Source organism: Pongo pygmaeus, chromosome 8, assembly GCF_028885625.2.
Source record: "Pongo pygmaeus isolate AG05252 chromosome 8, NHGRI_mPonPyg2-v2.0_pri, whole genome shotgun sequence".
NCBI lineage: Eukaryota > Metazoa > Chordata > Mammalia > Primates > Hominidae > Pongo > Pongo pygmaeus.
The window spans coordinates 74,349,800-74,365,808 of NC_072381.2; the positions used below are offsets into that span (position 1 = coordinate 74,349,800).

At 43.6% G+C, this 16,009-nt stretch overlaps 1 protein-coding gene across 1 annotated transcript; it reads left to right on the forward strand.

Moving 5' to 3' along the window:
* Window positions 1-9,849: 9,849 nt before the first annotated feature.
* Window positions 9,850-11,370, forward strand: ATOH7 (atonal bHLH transcription factor 7). The gene has a single exon (XM_054436697.1). The coding sequence runs from the start codon at window positions 10,286-10,288 to the stop codon at window positions 10,742-10,744; it is 459 nt and encodes a 152-aa protein (XP_054292672.1). The 5' UTR covers window positions 9,850-10,285; the 3' UTR covers window positions 10,745-11,370.
* Window positions 11,371-16,009: the final 4,639 nt, after the last annotated feature.

Below are 16,009 nucleotides of genomic sequence, written 5' to 3' on the forward strand. Positions count from 1 at the left end.
ATGTGCTGAAAAGAAAGGTCATGAGTGTCACTTGTCACCTGAGCACTGCAGTCAGCAGGGATGTCATGACTGTCAAAGTGCCGGGTGCTCAGGTCCACTCCTGGTCCACCGAAGCCGCAAGAGCAGGCAGTCCCAGGGAGGTGAACATGCAAACAATGGCAGCCAGGGTTGGAGGAACTGACTCGGAGGTGAAATTGGCCTGTGAGCAGGATGGTCAGATGCTCAGTGGCAGAGGGACAAGGCAAACTGAGACTCTTTATTTTGGCACCAATGTGCAAGGATCTGATTTTATGTGAAGAGATGCAGAGGCTCCAGGTACGGTGCAGTGTGGGAGTAATCCAGTGGTGGGTGCCGGGGTGGGAAGGTGCGTGTAGGTTAGGCAGGCCCCTAGTCCTCTGCTGAGAGAAGAGCAAGAGTCCAGGTCCTCAGAGGAGAGATCTCACGGTGGACAAGGGACCCCCGTTACCCAAGCTGATGGGAACTTTGGGAACCTAAGGAGGAGGGCCCATGGGGGAAGGGGTGTTGCAGGAAGGTCCAAAGAAGAAGGTGAGGTTTATGCATCTTCAGGAGCCTCTGGCTCACTCCCAGGTACATCAGACAACACCTAGTGGGAAATGGGGCTCCAAGAAACCCTTGGACTTGGTTCACAGAATGAGGCTCATCTGTGCCTGCAGATTGCTAGATCCTGTGCCTACAGTTTAGCAGAATGGGGGCCAGCTGGGCCTGACACAGTGCCTGCTTACACATCCCAGCATATTTAATGAGCGCAACCGGGTCCCAGCTCCTTTTCTAGGAACTGGGTGCACAGTGAAGAATAAGGCCATGTTCCTGCCATCAAAACTCTCACAGACAAGGGCCAGTGCAGCACAGAGCATGAGCTCTGTGTAGAAAGAGAGCTGGGTTCAAACCTGGCTGCTGTGTTGCTCAGTTTAACTAGGGCCTTGGTTTTCTCGGCCACAAAATGGGATTACAACTGTCCTCACTCAAAGAGGGTTATAAGAATTGGAGTTAACACTGGGTGAGCAATTGGTATCTCCTGAAGGTGCAAATATTGTTATGGTGATGATAACCATTTTTTTTTAGCTTAAGGTAAGCCTGAATAAGTAAGAACTTCAGTCAGCCAAGCAGCAAATATGTATTTATTGAACATTCTGGCAAGAACTAGACATTAAAAATTTGTCCCTTCTCTCAAAATATTTCTAGTCTATTTGGAGAAGCAGGAAATAAACATGTAAGAAGATACCAACAATATCAGTTTTAAATATTCATGAGGGCAGAGATTTTTGCAGTTTGTTCAGCACTATCTCTAGGGCCTACAATCCCTGGTACATTGTAAGTACAATAAATATTCGTCAAACCTGGCACAGTGGCTCACGCCTGTAATCCCAACACTTTGGGAGGCCAAGGCAGGTGGATTGCCTGAGCTCAGGAGTTCGAAACCAGCCTGGGCAACATGGCGAAACCCCGTCTCAAAAAATAAAAAATAAAAATATTAGCTGGGCATGGTGGGCACATGCCTGTTGTCTCAGCTATTCTGGAGGCTGAGGTGGGAGGATCATCTGAGCCCAGGGAAGCTGAGGCTGCAGTGACCCATGATGTGCCACTGCACTCCAGACTGGGTGACAGAGTAAAACCCTGTCTCAAAAAATAGAATAAAATAAAATAAAATAAAAATTTGTTGAATAAATGAACAAATGAAAATCAATTTGAAACAATGAAACAAGTTGGTATATAGTTACCAAAGGAATAGAAAAGACTATACACTCATATGGCTTCCAGTTTGGGATTCTACTTAAAGATCGCCTAGGAATCCGATTGGGACAGATGTCTGGCCAGCTAGCCATGGTATCTTTTTGCTTCCCTCTCAGTGGAGGTCAGCAGGAGGCAGGCACACAGCCAGGAAGTAGGAGTCAAAAACAATGGTGAAGAGTGATGGGAATACAACCTCAGAATCAGAAGACCCGGGTGTCTGGACACTTAGAATAACTTGTTTAGCCAAGCTGCTGAAATTGCACAAGGAAACAAAAAAGGCTAGACCAACTAAAATAAACAGAAAACCACTTCCCACGGGGCAGGGAGCCGACATCAGCGGCTGGCCTGGGCAAGTGAAGCCTCTGGGCTTTAACTCTGAGCTGACTCAGGTACCGCCTGAAACCTGGATGTAATAAGAGCCACCCTTTGGGGAAGAAAGCCACCTGCTCACTGTGAAACAGCAAATGCCACCATTTCAGTGCAGAAACAAAGCAGCAGGTCTGTTGCCATTGCTTTTGGAGGACATTATTTCTCTCGAAAGGGGCCGTTAGCAAAAGGAAAAAGAGCTGTGTTGCTGGGGGTTGGGGCGGGGCAATGTCTACTCTCCCCCTGTGTGTGGGGTCCCTCCACCCCAAGACAGAAATTAAAAGAATGATGTAAAACAAATATCAGTAAAATTTATATTATTTTTCCCATACTCTAATTGGTTGTCTTATGCACCTGTTGGGGAGCAAGACCCTGGTTTACTGCTCTGGGTAGGTTTTTAATATCTGTTAAATGGGTCTTACCTGCAGAATTGGATCGTGAATTCCAATAGGCTAAAGGCCGTCTTATCCCTGATATTGCCTGGCACAGGGCTGAACAGATAGAAGCAGTAATCCCTGTCCAACATACAAAGTCTCGAATCCTGGTGGACACATGGACACTGTGCAGAGGGTCTCTCTCCACTGGCAGGCAGGGATAGGTCTTGTGGCCTTACTACGGTCTGGATGAAATATCTCTTGCTCCAGCCAGGGTCCAATCAGGAAAGCAGAGCCACTCTGAGCATAATGGAAGAAGGAATTTCTTATAAGCACAAGGCCTTACACAATTGGGAGAGGAGCTAGGGACATAAAGGTCCAAAAAAGAAGTTGCTGGCCGGGCACGGTGGCTCACTCCTGTAATCCCAGCACTTTAGGAGGCCCAGTTGGGCAAATATCTGAGGTCAGGAGTTAGAGACCAGCCTGGCCAACATGGTGAAACCCCATCTCTACTAAAAATACAAAAATTAGCCAGGCTTGGTGGTTCACGCTTGTAATTCCAGCTACTCGGGAGGCTGAGACAGGAGAGTTGCTTGAACCCGGGAAGCGGAGGTTGCTGTGAGCTGAGATAGCACCACTGCACTGCAGCCTGGGCGACAGAGCAAGACTCCGTCTCAAAAAAAAAAAGGTTGTTGAAGGATTGGATGAAAGTCCCTAAGCAGCACTGGCTTGGATGAATGAATCTGAGCATGCAAGGACTCTGGAAGCCAGGGATGTCCAGCTGCTGAAGTAAGGGCAGGGAGGTGGCAGAGAAGTCAGGTGCCCTGTGGCTGCCACCTCCTTGAGTTCACATGAAGCATCTGGTGGTGGGCCTGGGGCTGCTGTTGCTCAGTAGGGCCAACAGTCGAGAGGGTGTGTGCTGGATGTGGAATAAGAGAAGACAAGCACAAACTGGGCTCCAATGGCACCTCTGTGTCTGTCTCTCCTGTCCCTCAACCTGCAGTCATCTCCAGACTTTGGTGACTTTACTTATGCCTCCCATAGCTCATGCAATTGCTCGTTTGCCCAGCTCAAATCTGGAGCCACACAGAGAAAGGCATTCTGAGAAATGTAGCTGCCAGCCTAAGTATGCCACAAAAAGCTTAGCACATCCTTAAGACCCATTCCCTTTGTTCTGGTTCTATATGTGTAAAGCAACATCATGATTGTCAGTTTGTCTTCTCAAATACCTCAGTACCAGGAAGGAAGGGGCCTCGATGGTAAATGCAAATATTTCAGTCACTGGACAAGGAGAGCATCCCCTGAAAATGAACACTTTTAACTATGTGTCTGCAACTGTAAAACTGAACCTCAAACTCTAATGAAATCACTAAACTTACCATGAAGTAAGGCTTTCCCTGAGCAGCCTTTTGGCTTCTGTCAATGACTTTTTTTTTTTTGAGACGGAATTTCACTCTGTCACCCAGGCTGGAGTATAGTGGCACGATCTCGGCTCACTGCAACCTCTGCTTCCCAGGTTCATGCGATTCTCCTGCCTCAGCCTCCCGAGTAGTGGGGACTACAGGCGTGTGCCACTATGCCCTGCTAATTTTTGTAGTTTTTTTGTAGAAACGGGGTTTTGCCATGTTGGCCAGGCTGGTCTCGAACTCCTGACCTCAGATGATTTACCTGCGTCAGCCTCCCAAAGTGCTGGGATCACGGCCGTGAGCCACCGCACCTGGTCAGTCTCTGACATTTCAAACAAGATTGCTCCAATATCAAAGGCAAAATGAACCTATTTGAATTTTCCCTTCTCTCCCTGTCCCTGTTCACCCTAAGGTACCTGCACTCAAGAGCAGAAAATTGAAGCAAAAATAAGCAGGAGTGGGTGACTATTCTACACCCTGGAAAACTGCAACAGGTTATTTTGTTTATTTAAGCAAGCAGCTATATTACATTTAATTGTATGCCAGGCATAGATCTAAGTGCTTTACAAAGAGAAACTAATTTAATCCTATTGTATGAGATTGATTATACTATTACTATTCCTCTTTTACATATAACATGAGAGGCACAGAGAAGTTAAGTAAGTTGGCCAAGATCACACAGCTGAGATTCATATCATGACTTTATAGTTCGATGTATAAAATGTTCAAAAATTATTCATTTAATTCAAAATCTTCAGAAACTGATGACAAGTTCATTTTTATTATGATTTATAAAAAAATTCATAATATGTAATCCTTGCTGTCATTTAAAGGGTGACTTTCATAGGGACCAGGCAGGGTCCTTTGCAGGCCCAGTCTTATTTAATGCAATCTCCCCTATGAGGTAGGTATTATGATTCCTACGTTGCAGGTGGAGAAACAGGAGAAGTGACTTGCACAAGAGCACACAGCTCAGCTAGTTGATGGGGGGTCCAGGATTCAAAATGGACTCCAAAGATGGTGTTATGTTTAGCCACAATGCCAACAGGACTGTAAGATCCACTAGCAAGAAGAGTGAAGGCAGAGTGCAAACTGTGCAAGTCGGTCTGGCTCGTGGCAATTAGAGTCTAAATCAAAGTGCCTAGCTAGAATTCTCCAGCAGTGTGCCAAGTGACTGGAAGCTGGAGAACCTCCTGGGGTCCTTTGGTGAGCTTGGGTTTTTCTGGTGAGTGATTACTGCGGAGGCCTGGGACAAAGTCCCCCATTGTCATCTTTCTCTTGACCTCATGATTAGTCCCTGTCCCTTCTTAATTTCTGTTCTTCACTGGCTTTTCTCTTCCCTGGACCTTTGAGTGGCAGGGAGTAGAGGTACAAGATTTGGCTTCTACCTTCCTCTCTCTAAGCATATCAATCCTTCAATCTTTTTGTGGGTTTTTCTCCTCCTAGTAACTATGCAGCACATTATAAAGCTACAGGAACTTGGCTGGGCGCAGTGGCTCACACCTGGAATCCCAGAACTTTGGGAGGCCGAGGCGGGCAGATCACTGAGGTCAGGAGTTTGAGACCAGCCTGGCCAACATGGTGAAACCCATCTCTACTAAAAATACAAAAATTAGCTGGGTGTGGTGGTGCACACCTGTAACCCCAGCTACTCAGGAGGCTGAGGCAGGAGAACTGCCCAAACCCAGGAGGCAGAGATTGCAATGAGCCGAGATCATACCACTGCACTCCAGCCCGGAAGACAGAGTCAGATTCCGCCTTTAAATAAATAAATAAATAAATAAAGCTACAGGAACTGTTTACACACTGCACTTTTGGTTTTCAATAAAATAGGGGTGGACCTCAGCTTCATTGTTCCTTTGTCCTTTGCTGGCTTTCCTCTTAGTCTTTAGGGGACCTAGAGTCTCCTGACTGCTACACTCTCCATAACGAAGCCTCAGTCTTCAATTTCCATAGTTTTCTCTGCAAATTTCAGAATGAATTTTTTTCCCAAGTGTTTTCCTTTCTCTCTTTTAGTTGTGTGTGTGTGTGTGTGTGTGTGTGTGTGTGTGTTTGAGAGCTTTCATCTTAAAAATTAAACACAGTTTTGGATAATAAAGGAATGTTTACCCTTAAACCTATTCTACACATTTTATGTAATAATTTCTAGCCATGGATCTTTTACCTTTAAAATAATATTTTCTATTTTTCTATTCCTTCTGCATGTGTAAACTCCTTCTTCCCTGGGTCCACCCCCAATTCCTGCCATCTCCTTATCTCCATCTGCCAGTTTTGATTTCTGGCCAACCACCAGATGTATGGTAACCACCAATTCAACTGGTAGGGTCATACATTCAGTATGGAAACACTATGGAAATTAGTCTGACATACATGTTCTTCTGGCCCAAAAGGCTATGGATTTTTTTTTTTTTTTTTTTTTTGAGACAGGGTCTTGCTCTGTCACCCAGGCTGGAGTCAGTGGTGCAATCACAGCTCACTGAAGCCTTGACCTCCTATACTCAAGCTATCCTCCCTTACTTAGCCTCCCAAGTAACTGGTACTACAGGCATTCTCCATTACTCCCAGCTAATTAATTTTATTTCTGTAGAGACAGGGTCTTACTGTGTTGCATAGGCTGGTCTCAAATTCCTGTACTCAAATGATGGTGTGAGCCACTGCACCCAGCCTGTTTTTTAAGAAGTCATTCTGCATTCAAAATGTGCAGCTAGCTCCCGTTCCCTACAGGTGAGGGAACATGAATCACTGTCTGGGTTATTCACTAGGAATGTGTTCATTCTGGCCCGCATCTATCATTTACCTAGTTTATTGTTCCAGTCACTCATTCCAGGTTATTTACTGACTACTTATTATTTTCTAGTGTTTAGTGTGCTAGACACTAGGGTTATAAAATAACTGATGCTGTCCTTTATGCACAAAATTGCTAATTCTATTCCTGAAAATTTTATTAGTGACTTGTCTGACTGGGAATTGACTGGTAGATATCAGTTGGCCCATTGCAAAATGAGGGGCTTGTATTAAGTGATCTTCTAATTTTAAAGCCTCTAAAATGAAGGGATGCAGGAGATTTGACTTCTTGCCTCAATCTAATCATTAAATTGCTCACTGCCTTTTAGTACAATGTTCAGTCTCTAGATCTCAGTCTCCTTCTCCTCTGTAAAACAAATGACGGCTGAGCGCAGTGGCTCACGCCTGTAATTCTAGCACTTTGGGAGGCTGAGGCAGGTGGATCACCTGAGGACAAGAGTTTGAGACCAGCCTGGCCAACATGGTGAAACCCTATGTCTATTAAAAATGCAAAATTAGCTGGTGTGGTGGCGCATGCCTGTAATCCCAGCTATTTGGGAGGCTGACGCAGGAGAATCACTTGAACTTGGCAGGTGGAGGTTGCAGTGAGCTGAGATTGCACCACTGCACTCCAGTGTGGGCAAAAAGAGTGAAACTCCATCTCAATAAATAAATAAATAAATAAATAAATAAAATAAATGAAACGAAATGTACTAGAGCAGGTTAGAAAAAGTGTCCAAGGAACTTTGTTTGTTCTGAGACAGGGTCATACTTTGTTGCCCAGGCTGGAGTGTAGTGGTGATCACTGCTCACTGCAGCCTCCACCTCCCAGGCTCAAGCAAACCTCCCACTTCAGCCTCCCAAGTAACTGGGACTACAGGTGCATGCCACCACACCCGACTAATATTTCTAAAACATTTTTATAGAGATAGGATCTCACTATATTGCCTAGGCTGGTCTCAAGCAATCCTCCTGCCTCGGCCTCCCAAAGTGCTAGGATTATAGGCATGAGCCACTGCACCCAGCCAAGGAAATTTGTCAATAGATCTTTCTAGGATAAGAGGGTTCTGTGTTCAAGGAGATCTCAGAAATGCTGAAGTCAATAGGTTTCTTTACTCCAGGATTTCTCAGAAACTTTACTGTGTCAATTTTGCTTCATGACTCTCCAAATGTAAGACAGCAGATAATGTTTCCCAAATTTATTTGACAATGGAACCCTTTCCCCCAGAAGCATCTTTGTCATACTAATAATGTCTTTCAGAATACATTTGGGAAATGTGTTATACATGCCCTCCAAGACCCTTTATTGCAGCAACTCTCTCTATTCTTGGATCAACTTCATATCATAGGTATCTGCTAGTTTATGTTCTAATATAACTGTTGTGTGCACAGTAGTATTTCCTGTTTCTCTTCAAGTTATGCTTTCATTGCCTTTCATTGCACAATCTCATCAATCCTGGGTACGTGGCCTGCAAAATCATACATCTCATTAGCAGTTTGGACAATAACGTCCAGAACAAATGTACAGTCCATTTTGCAGAGAAACATTCCACAGAGCAGCACAGAGGGAGCTCTTTGGAGGAAAGGGATGAAGCAAATGAATATGAAGAACAACGGCATTAATAGGGCAGATTTCCACAGAAACACAGAAAAATATATTTGACATTTTGATGACTATATAACATAGTCTTTTCTGTCACAGGACTGCTGTTCCCAACCAAGACTGTTATGACTCAAAGTAACAGAGCTGAGTGGCTCCATGCAGAAGTCTGTGTTCAACATCTGTCATGCTGGAGATCATTAATGTTCAATTGCTTCCTATTGTCTTCATGTCATTCAACTTCATTTCATTGTCATTGCTTCAGCTGGGGGATTAATCAACTATTTATGGGAAGACAGGACTTGGAGTCAGGGCAGTCACAATGGGGTTATAGTCTCAGCAATGGCGGGGAAAGCAAGTCACGGTTAAAAGACTCCTGGTTTGTGACAGTTTGTTGATACTTTAATTAAATAAACATATTTGAGAATAATGCTGACATATCCATATTTCAAAAGGAGAAAGAGCATACTTGGTCTTCCTAAAGAATCCAGTAAGGATTCTGGATTGAACCTATTTGGAGGTAGTTTTCTTGCTCCTTGATTCCTCTTAAGAGTGAGAAATGAGCAGAGATGAGAGAATCAAATTAATGGTTTTTCTGCATCAATTAGATTGTCATTATCAATAGCAGAAATCATGCTTTGTTATTATTCCTGCGGGCAGTTGACACAACTGAAATGTTCAAAGATGTAAACTATTTTCAAAAATTGTGCCTTAGGAACTGTTTTTTAAAACCTCAGAAGTTACTTAGATGTTCTCATTTTGCACAAAAATGTGCATTATGATTACTTTTCTTTGATTTAAAGGTTAAACGATTAAATGATTAGTTATCATCTCAGTGCATTTCCCACAAACATTTATGAACCTGTGGCAGGGGAAATGAAGTATAAATACTGAATTGATTTGCCTAAGTATCTGAACTCAAGCAACCCAATTATATAATTAGAATAATATAAAGTTTTATATACACGTTAATATCTTTTGATATGTTATAATACATTATTTCATAGAAAACAGTCAAATTACTTGCACAGTAAAATTCCAGGTCTGCAATAATATTGGAACCTGCTAATTTGTTCCAACTTACTTAATAACTAAAATTAAAATGTCAGTATATTAGATCAGCGTTATGCAAAATTGTCACACTTCTCAACAAAGCTACATCCTCTTATACTACAGTCCCGATGTATCTCATAATGCCAAAACCAACATTTTCACACAGATGATTTCTAATAATTTACAAATCTCGGTTAAGTTTTTGATACGTAAGCTGCCCACTGATACGGGAAAAGATAGACCAAGCTCTGCCCCAACCCCCACCTTGTTATTCTTTTGGGGACAGCCAGGCCACTCCAGATGGTGTGTTAGTTAGTGTTGGACATAGCTTTGGAGAAACTTCAACAGACTAAGGCTGTAATGTCAGGATTTTGCTGTGCGTCGCCCCCTCCCCCCCGCAGTTCCCAGAGTAGGAAGGTGCTGAGATAGAAGCCGAGGGACGCCCGCCCACCTGCCACCACCTGTTCCCTCCTTCAGCTCTTTGCTATAAATTCTCCTCCCTCCAAGATTCATCCTGCACTCTCCGACAGCTACTGCGCTAAAAGCGCTCCTTCCCTGAGCTTCGGGAAAGAGTTCATCTTCCTGCAAAGGAGTCTCAGGCTTTCCCAGAGGACTTGAAAGGCCTTCCTCGAACCAGCCACACCAAACTCTGCTGCAGAAGGTTTCCTTCTCTTTTTCAACTTCACGTTGAGAAAATGACTTTCTCTTGAGCATCTCAATTTCCCCTAAATTTGGGCAAGTGAAGAGATATCAGCCTGGTCATCCAGTAGGACAGAAGGCCGAGTCCCGCACCCCCCCACTGTAAACTATTTGATTGCACGTGAGTTGCTTTGTTTATGACTTATTTGCTCAGAAGAGGCACGTTGGGAAGCGGCTCGAGAGACCAGCCCACGCGCAGGTCCTGAGCGGGCGGGCGTGCGAGGTCGGCGCCTCGCTGCTTGGGGCCGGGGATGAAGTCCTGCAAGCCCAGCGGCCTGCCGGCGGGAGCGCGCGTTGCACCCCCGTGCGCGGGCGGCGCCGAGTGCGCGGGCACGTGCGCCGGGGCCGGGCGGCTGGAGAGCGCGGCGCGCAGGCGCCTGGCGGCCAACGCGCGCGAACGCCGCCGCATGCAGGGGCTCAACACGGCCTTCGACCGCTTACGCAGGGTGGTTCCCCAGTGGGGCCAGGATAAAAAGCTGTCCAAGTACGAGACCCTACAGATGGCCCTGAGCTACATCATGGCTCTGACCCGGATCCTGGCCGAGGCCGAGCGATTCGGCTCGGAGCGGGACTGGGTGGGTCTCCACTGTGAGCACTTTGGCCGCGACCACTACCTCCCGTTCCCGGGCGCGAAGCTGCCGGGCGAGAGCGAGCTGTACAGCCAGAGACTCTTCGGCTTCCAGCCCGAGCCCTTCCAGATGGCCACCTAGGGCGCGCGCCTTCGCGGGGGTGGATGTCCGGCAGCAGCTCCGAGCCGCGGCCCTGCCCCAAGTAGCCCAGAAGCCTCCGGCGGCCCGGGATTCTAAGGATGCATTCCTCGAGGAAAATTAGTCAATTCTCAGATTACCTTTATTCGCATCATCAGACCTATGGACGCAATCATTTAATTGCCTTTCTTTTCCCCTCCTCCTCTGTATTTTGTAGATTTCATTAATGGATCTTGTGAATGGGTTGATTGCTGTGAAAGTAATGCCCCCTTTCCCCTTTTCTGGGCTACTTTGAGGGAAAACAATCTTAAGAAAAATAGGATTAGGCTATTCTGTTCCAGTCCTCAGAGAAATAATCACTTTCTTAAACTTTGTGAGTTTGTCCTGTTCGGGTGAAGTTACAGTATCCATTACTTGTGTTTGCTCACAACAGAGCTACCTTCCTGTTGTGTAACTGCGTTTTTGCTTTAGTGCATTGTGTGTGCATGCATGAAGTAGAAACACTTTTTTTTTTTCTGGGTACAGTACATGGGTATCGGTGCTCTGTATTTTTTTAAACTGTGTACACATTATTAAAATATACATTTTATAAAATATAAATAAAAACGTGGATTTGTTTTTCATGCCAAGTACCTTGCCAGTTTCCTGATGGCGCTAAAGAACTCTTTGGAGATGATGATATAGAATGCTTCCCTGAGCAAAGATGTAGAGTGTTTTAACCTAATCCGACGAATAAACGAATGTGCCGCTTTGTAGTACTTCCTCAAAAAGCTGATGAGAGTTCATGTAATTAATTTAAACATTTTCTCTGTCAACTTGTAAATTTTTTTGTTGATTTTTTAAAAGATTGAAGTGAAATATTTAGCTTTTAAGTAACTAGATACACAGTTCCTCAATATTTTATTACCCATATTAAGCAGATTGCTACTAAGTCCTTACAAGTACCCAAATATATGTAGTTATTCTTATATGTATACAGTAATGTATATATACACACATATACAGGAATACACATCTATATTTCTAAAACACAGAAATTAAAAATATTGCCTTTGGAAGTGATTTCCTTTTAGTCAGTACAAGTTGGACAATAAGGGCTTCACTACCATCAAGACCAATCAAAATGGGAGCAAAATAATAAACATGGTATTGGTTTGAATTACTTTTATTAATTTGCTTAGCCATTGCATGAATAAACCAAGCCCTTCATGTAAAGAGTGACTTGGTGAAGAGTGGTGCATGCATTTGGGAGAATGTCTTACTCATAATTAGGAAAAGCAGGACTCTAAGTTATCTATGCATTTGGAATTTGTCTTGTCACAAGTCAACAAAAACAACACCAATGACTCCCAAAACTCTTTTATTTTGGATTCCAAAGCCTAACCTCAGACACAGCTTCCTCTTCGCAGTTTATCTACAGACTTTATTACAATTTTTATTTTCTTAGTTATCCCTATCAAAATCCATTTGGTTTGTAATGAGGGAAAGTGTCTTCCCCAGCCCATACATACATTTACACTTAAAAAAATCACAAGTGGGCTAGGCGCAGTGGCTCATGCCTGTAATCCCAGTACTTTGGGAGGCTGAGGCAGGTGGATCACCTGAGGTTAGAAGTTTGAGACCAGCCTTACCAACATGATGAAACCCTGTCTCTACTAAAAATACAAAATTAGCCAGGCGTGGTGGCATATACCCGTAATCCCAGCTACTTGGGAAGCTGAGGCAGGAGAATCGCTTGAACCCGGGAAGTGGAGGTTGCAGTGAGCCGAGATTGTGCCATTGCACTCCAGCTTGGGCAATAAGAGCAAAACTCCGTCTCAAAACAAACAAACAAAAAAAATCACAAGTGTATTTTCAGAAACGCCTTGGGAGTTTGAAGCTGCATTTCCCTTTCCAGGTGATATCCATTAATAAGAAACAGAGGAGAGCTCAGAACTTTGCTTCCTGCAAATTTGATAGTAAACTGAAAATTTAGAAACTGCAAATTCAATAGTAGAATGTTTAACCTCTTGACTCCAACAACTCTTAAAAGACGCTATGTGATCTAGCAGACAAACAACACAATTCTAGAAGTCATGATGCCAGGACCCCTTTCTAGTCACAACTCCACTCTGCAGTGTGCACTTGGGTCAATGGCAAGATTCAAGGCATTTGCCTTACTCACTATTTGGGCACAATAGTCTACTTACTCAGATCTCCTGAGAAGCTTAATTAATAACTCCAGTAGGTGTGCAGAGTTTGAGAATGAGCAAAATCGGTGCTTTTATCAGAGAATGTCTCAAAAATATATTAAGATCATTAGTCATTTTTCAGGTAGGGTGTCACATCTCCCTCTCTGAACTGTAAATACCTTGTGAAAGAGTAGTGTGCTTTTCATTATATCTCAATGGCTTCTAGTATAGGGCTTTGCACAGAAAAAAGTTATTTTTTCAATAGATATTTCATTTTTGGCTACTAATTTAACAACACTTTCTTAATGAAATAAAACAATTTAATTAAAATGATGGGATTCTAATCTCATACTTCTTCCCTAACCTCGCTCCTCCAAAAGAATGGGAGTCTGTTTTTTAAATATTAAGCCTTTAGCTTTCTGCTTCTGGGTTTTGAAGATTTCTGGAAGCAACTTAGCTTTCACCAAATTTCTAAACTTTTCCACCCTACTCAATGTACTATTTTTTTTTTTTTCCTAGAAGACATATGAGGGCAAAGTAAATGAGTCTCAGTGATCAAATCCAATCTTTGATGAAACTCTTCAAACTGTATGTTGAGAGATCCATTGTGGTTTATGAAGTAGGAGCTCAGCTAAAACGAAGTATAAAATCTTTTTGCAGTCAAGATTCATATATCATGATATGTAATAGAATTTAGATTACCAAGCAACCTAAAACTTGCTATAGTATTTTATACCGTTCATCTTGGAAATTCATTTTCTTTCTAGTTTGACAAGACATTAAAATTCAAAAATATTTTTGTGTCTGTGTTCCCTTTTCTCAACAAATCAACAAATATTATCAAGTATCTACACATACCCAGTCTTATGTGACACCATTCTTGTCCTTGGCTAGACAACCAAAAAAGAACACATACACATTAATCATTAAGTAGTCTTAAACAGAGTTTAGCCGAATCCTTCATTAGTGTCGTACCAGGGATATGTGCTGTAAGAACTCCTACTAGATGGACATTAAATAATAAAGGAAGACCTCCTCTGGAAGTTTGACTAGTTATTATTGTATGTGGGCTCTCCCTGGGTGCAAGCTAGAGATTGAGCTCCCAAACCCCAAGGTCAGAACTCTTGAAGAAACACACACAAATGAACAGGACTATCAAAATGGGAAAGGTGACTGGGCGCTGTGGCTCATTCCTGCAATCGCGGCACTTTGGGAGCCTGAGGCAGGAGGATAACTTGAGGCCAGGAATTCAAGACCAGCCTGGGCAGCAAAGTGAGACTCCATCTCTACAAAAAATTTAAAAATTAGCCATGTGTGGTGATGTGCATCTGCAGTCCCAGCTACTCTGGAGGCTGAGTTGGGGGAGGATTGCTTGAGTCCAGGAGTTCGAGGTTGCAGTGAGCTATGATTGTGCCTCAGCACTCCAGCCTGGGTGACAGAGTGAGATCCTGTCTCAAAAACAAAAACAAAAACAAAAAAAGATGGGACAAGCCACCACTAATCTCATTACCAAAAACTGGTTATACTGACTTCCTATTCTTTCTTTCTTTCTTTCTTTTCTTTTTTTTTTTTTTTTTTTTTTTTTTTGAGACGGAGTCTCGCTCTGTCGCCCAGGCTGGAGTGCAGTGGCGCGATCTTGGCTCACTGCAAGCTCCACCTCCTGGGTTCACGCCATTCTCCTGCCTCAGCCTCCCGAGTAGCTGGGACCACAGGCGCCCGCCACCACGCCCGGCTAATTTTTTGTATTTTTAGTAGAGACGGGGTTTCACCGTGTTAGCCAGGATGGTCTCGATCTCCTGACCTCGTGATCCACCCGCTTCGGCCTCCCAAAGTGCTGGCATTACAGGCGTGAGCCACTGCGCCCGGCCGACTTCCTATTTTTCTATTTGCAGATCATAAGGAAGACGAGGCTAAACATCCAATATTGCCAGTTTCTTAGTTAATGAGTTGACATTTATACTAATGAAGATCTAAAATTTCTGCTAGATATGGCCCAGATGAGGGTGTATTTAGGTTGTGGTTAGTGGAGCTGCAGGATTCAACAATTAAGGCTCAATTCACTTAAATTTTGCCATATTGCAGTAAAAGCAAAGTGCTATTTCGGTACTGAATTTGGCTAGCATCTGCTCTCTGTCTAGACATCACTGAAGATATCTCTTTTCTATACCTATGTGTGAAACACATTTCTTTTTCTTTTTTTTTTTTTTTTTTTTAAGACGGAGTCTCGGTCTGTCCCCCAGGCTGGAGTGCAGTGGTGTGATCTCAGCTCACTGCAAGCTCCGCCTCCCGGGTTCACGCCATTCTATTGCCTCAGCCTCCCGAGTAGCTGGGACTACAGGCACCCGCCACCATGCCTGGCTAATTTTTTGTATTTTTAGTAGAGACAGGGTTTCACTGTGTTATCCAGGATGGTCTCCATCTCCTGACCTCATGATCTGCCCGTCTTGGCATCCCAAAGTGCTGAGATTACAGGCATGAGCCACCGTGCCTGGCCAGAAATTTCAAAGCACATATAAGACTATAAATATATGATCTGTTGTCTCATATGTACACCTTTTCCTTTCTCTGGTTATAAATATACTAGTGGGTACAAATGTTAACAAGTATTATATTGAATTTACATAGGATTTTTAGATTGCTATTTCAGATGAATCGTGTATCCCCACAATACCAGAGCTGAAAGACAACAGTCACACATTGCTCAACAATGGGCATACATTCTGAGAAACGCGTTGTTAGGTGATTTCATCATTGTATGAACATCATAGAGTGTACTTACACAAACTAGATGGTCTAGCCTGCTACACACCTAGGCTATATGGTATAGCCTATTGCTCCTAGCCTATAAACCTGTGCAGCACATTGCTGTACTGAATACTGTGGAAAATTATAACACAATGATAATTATTTGTGTTTCTAAACATAGAAAAGGTACAGTAAAAATACAGTATTAAAAATAAAAAATGGCACACCTGTATAAAGCACTTACCATGAATGGAGCTTGCAGGAATGGAAGCTACTCTGGCTGAGCCAGTGGGTGAATGGTGAGTGAATGCAAAAGCCTAGGGCGTTACTGTACACCACTGCAGGCTTTATA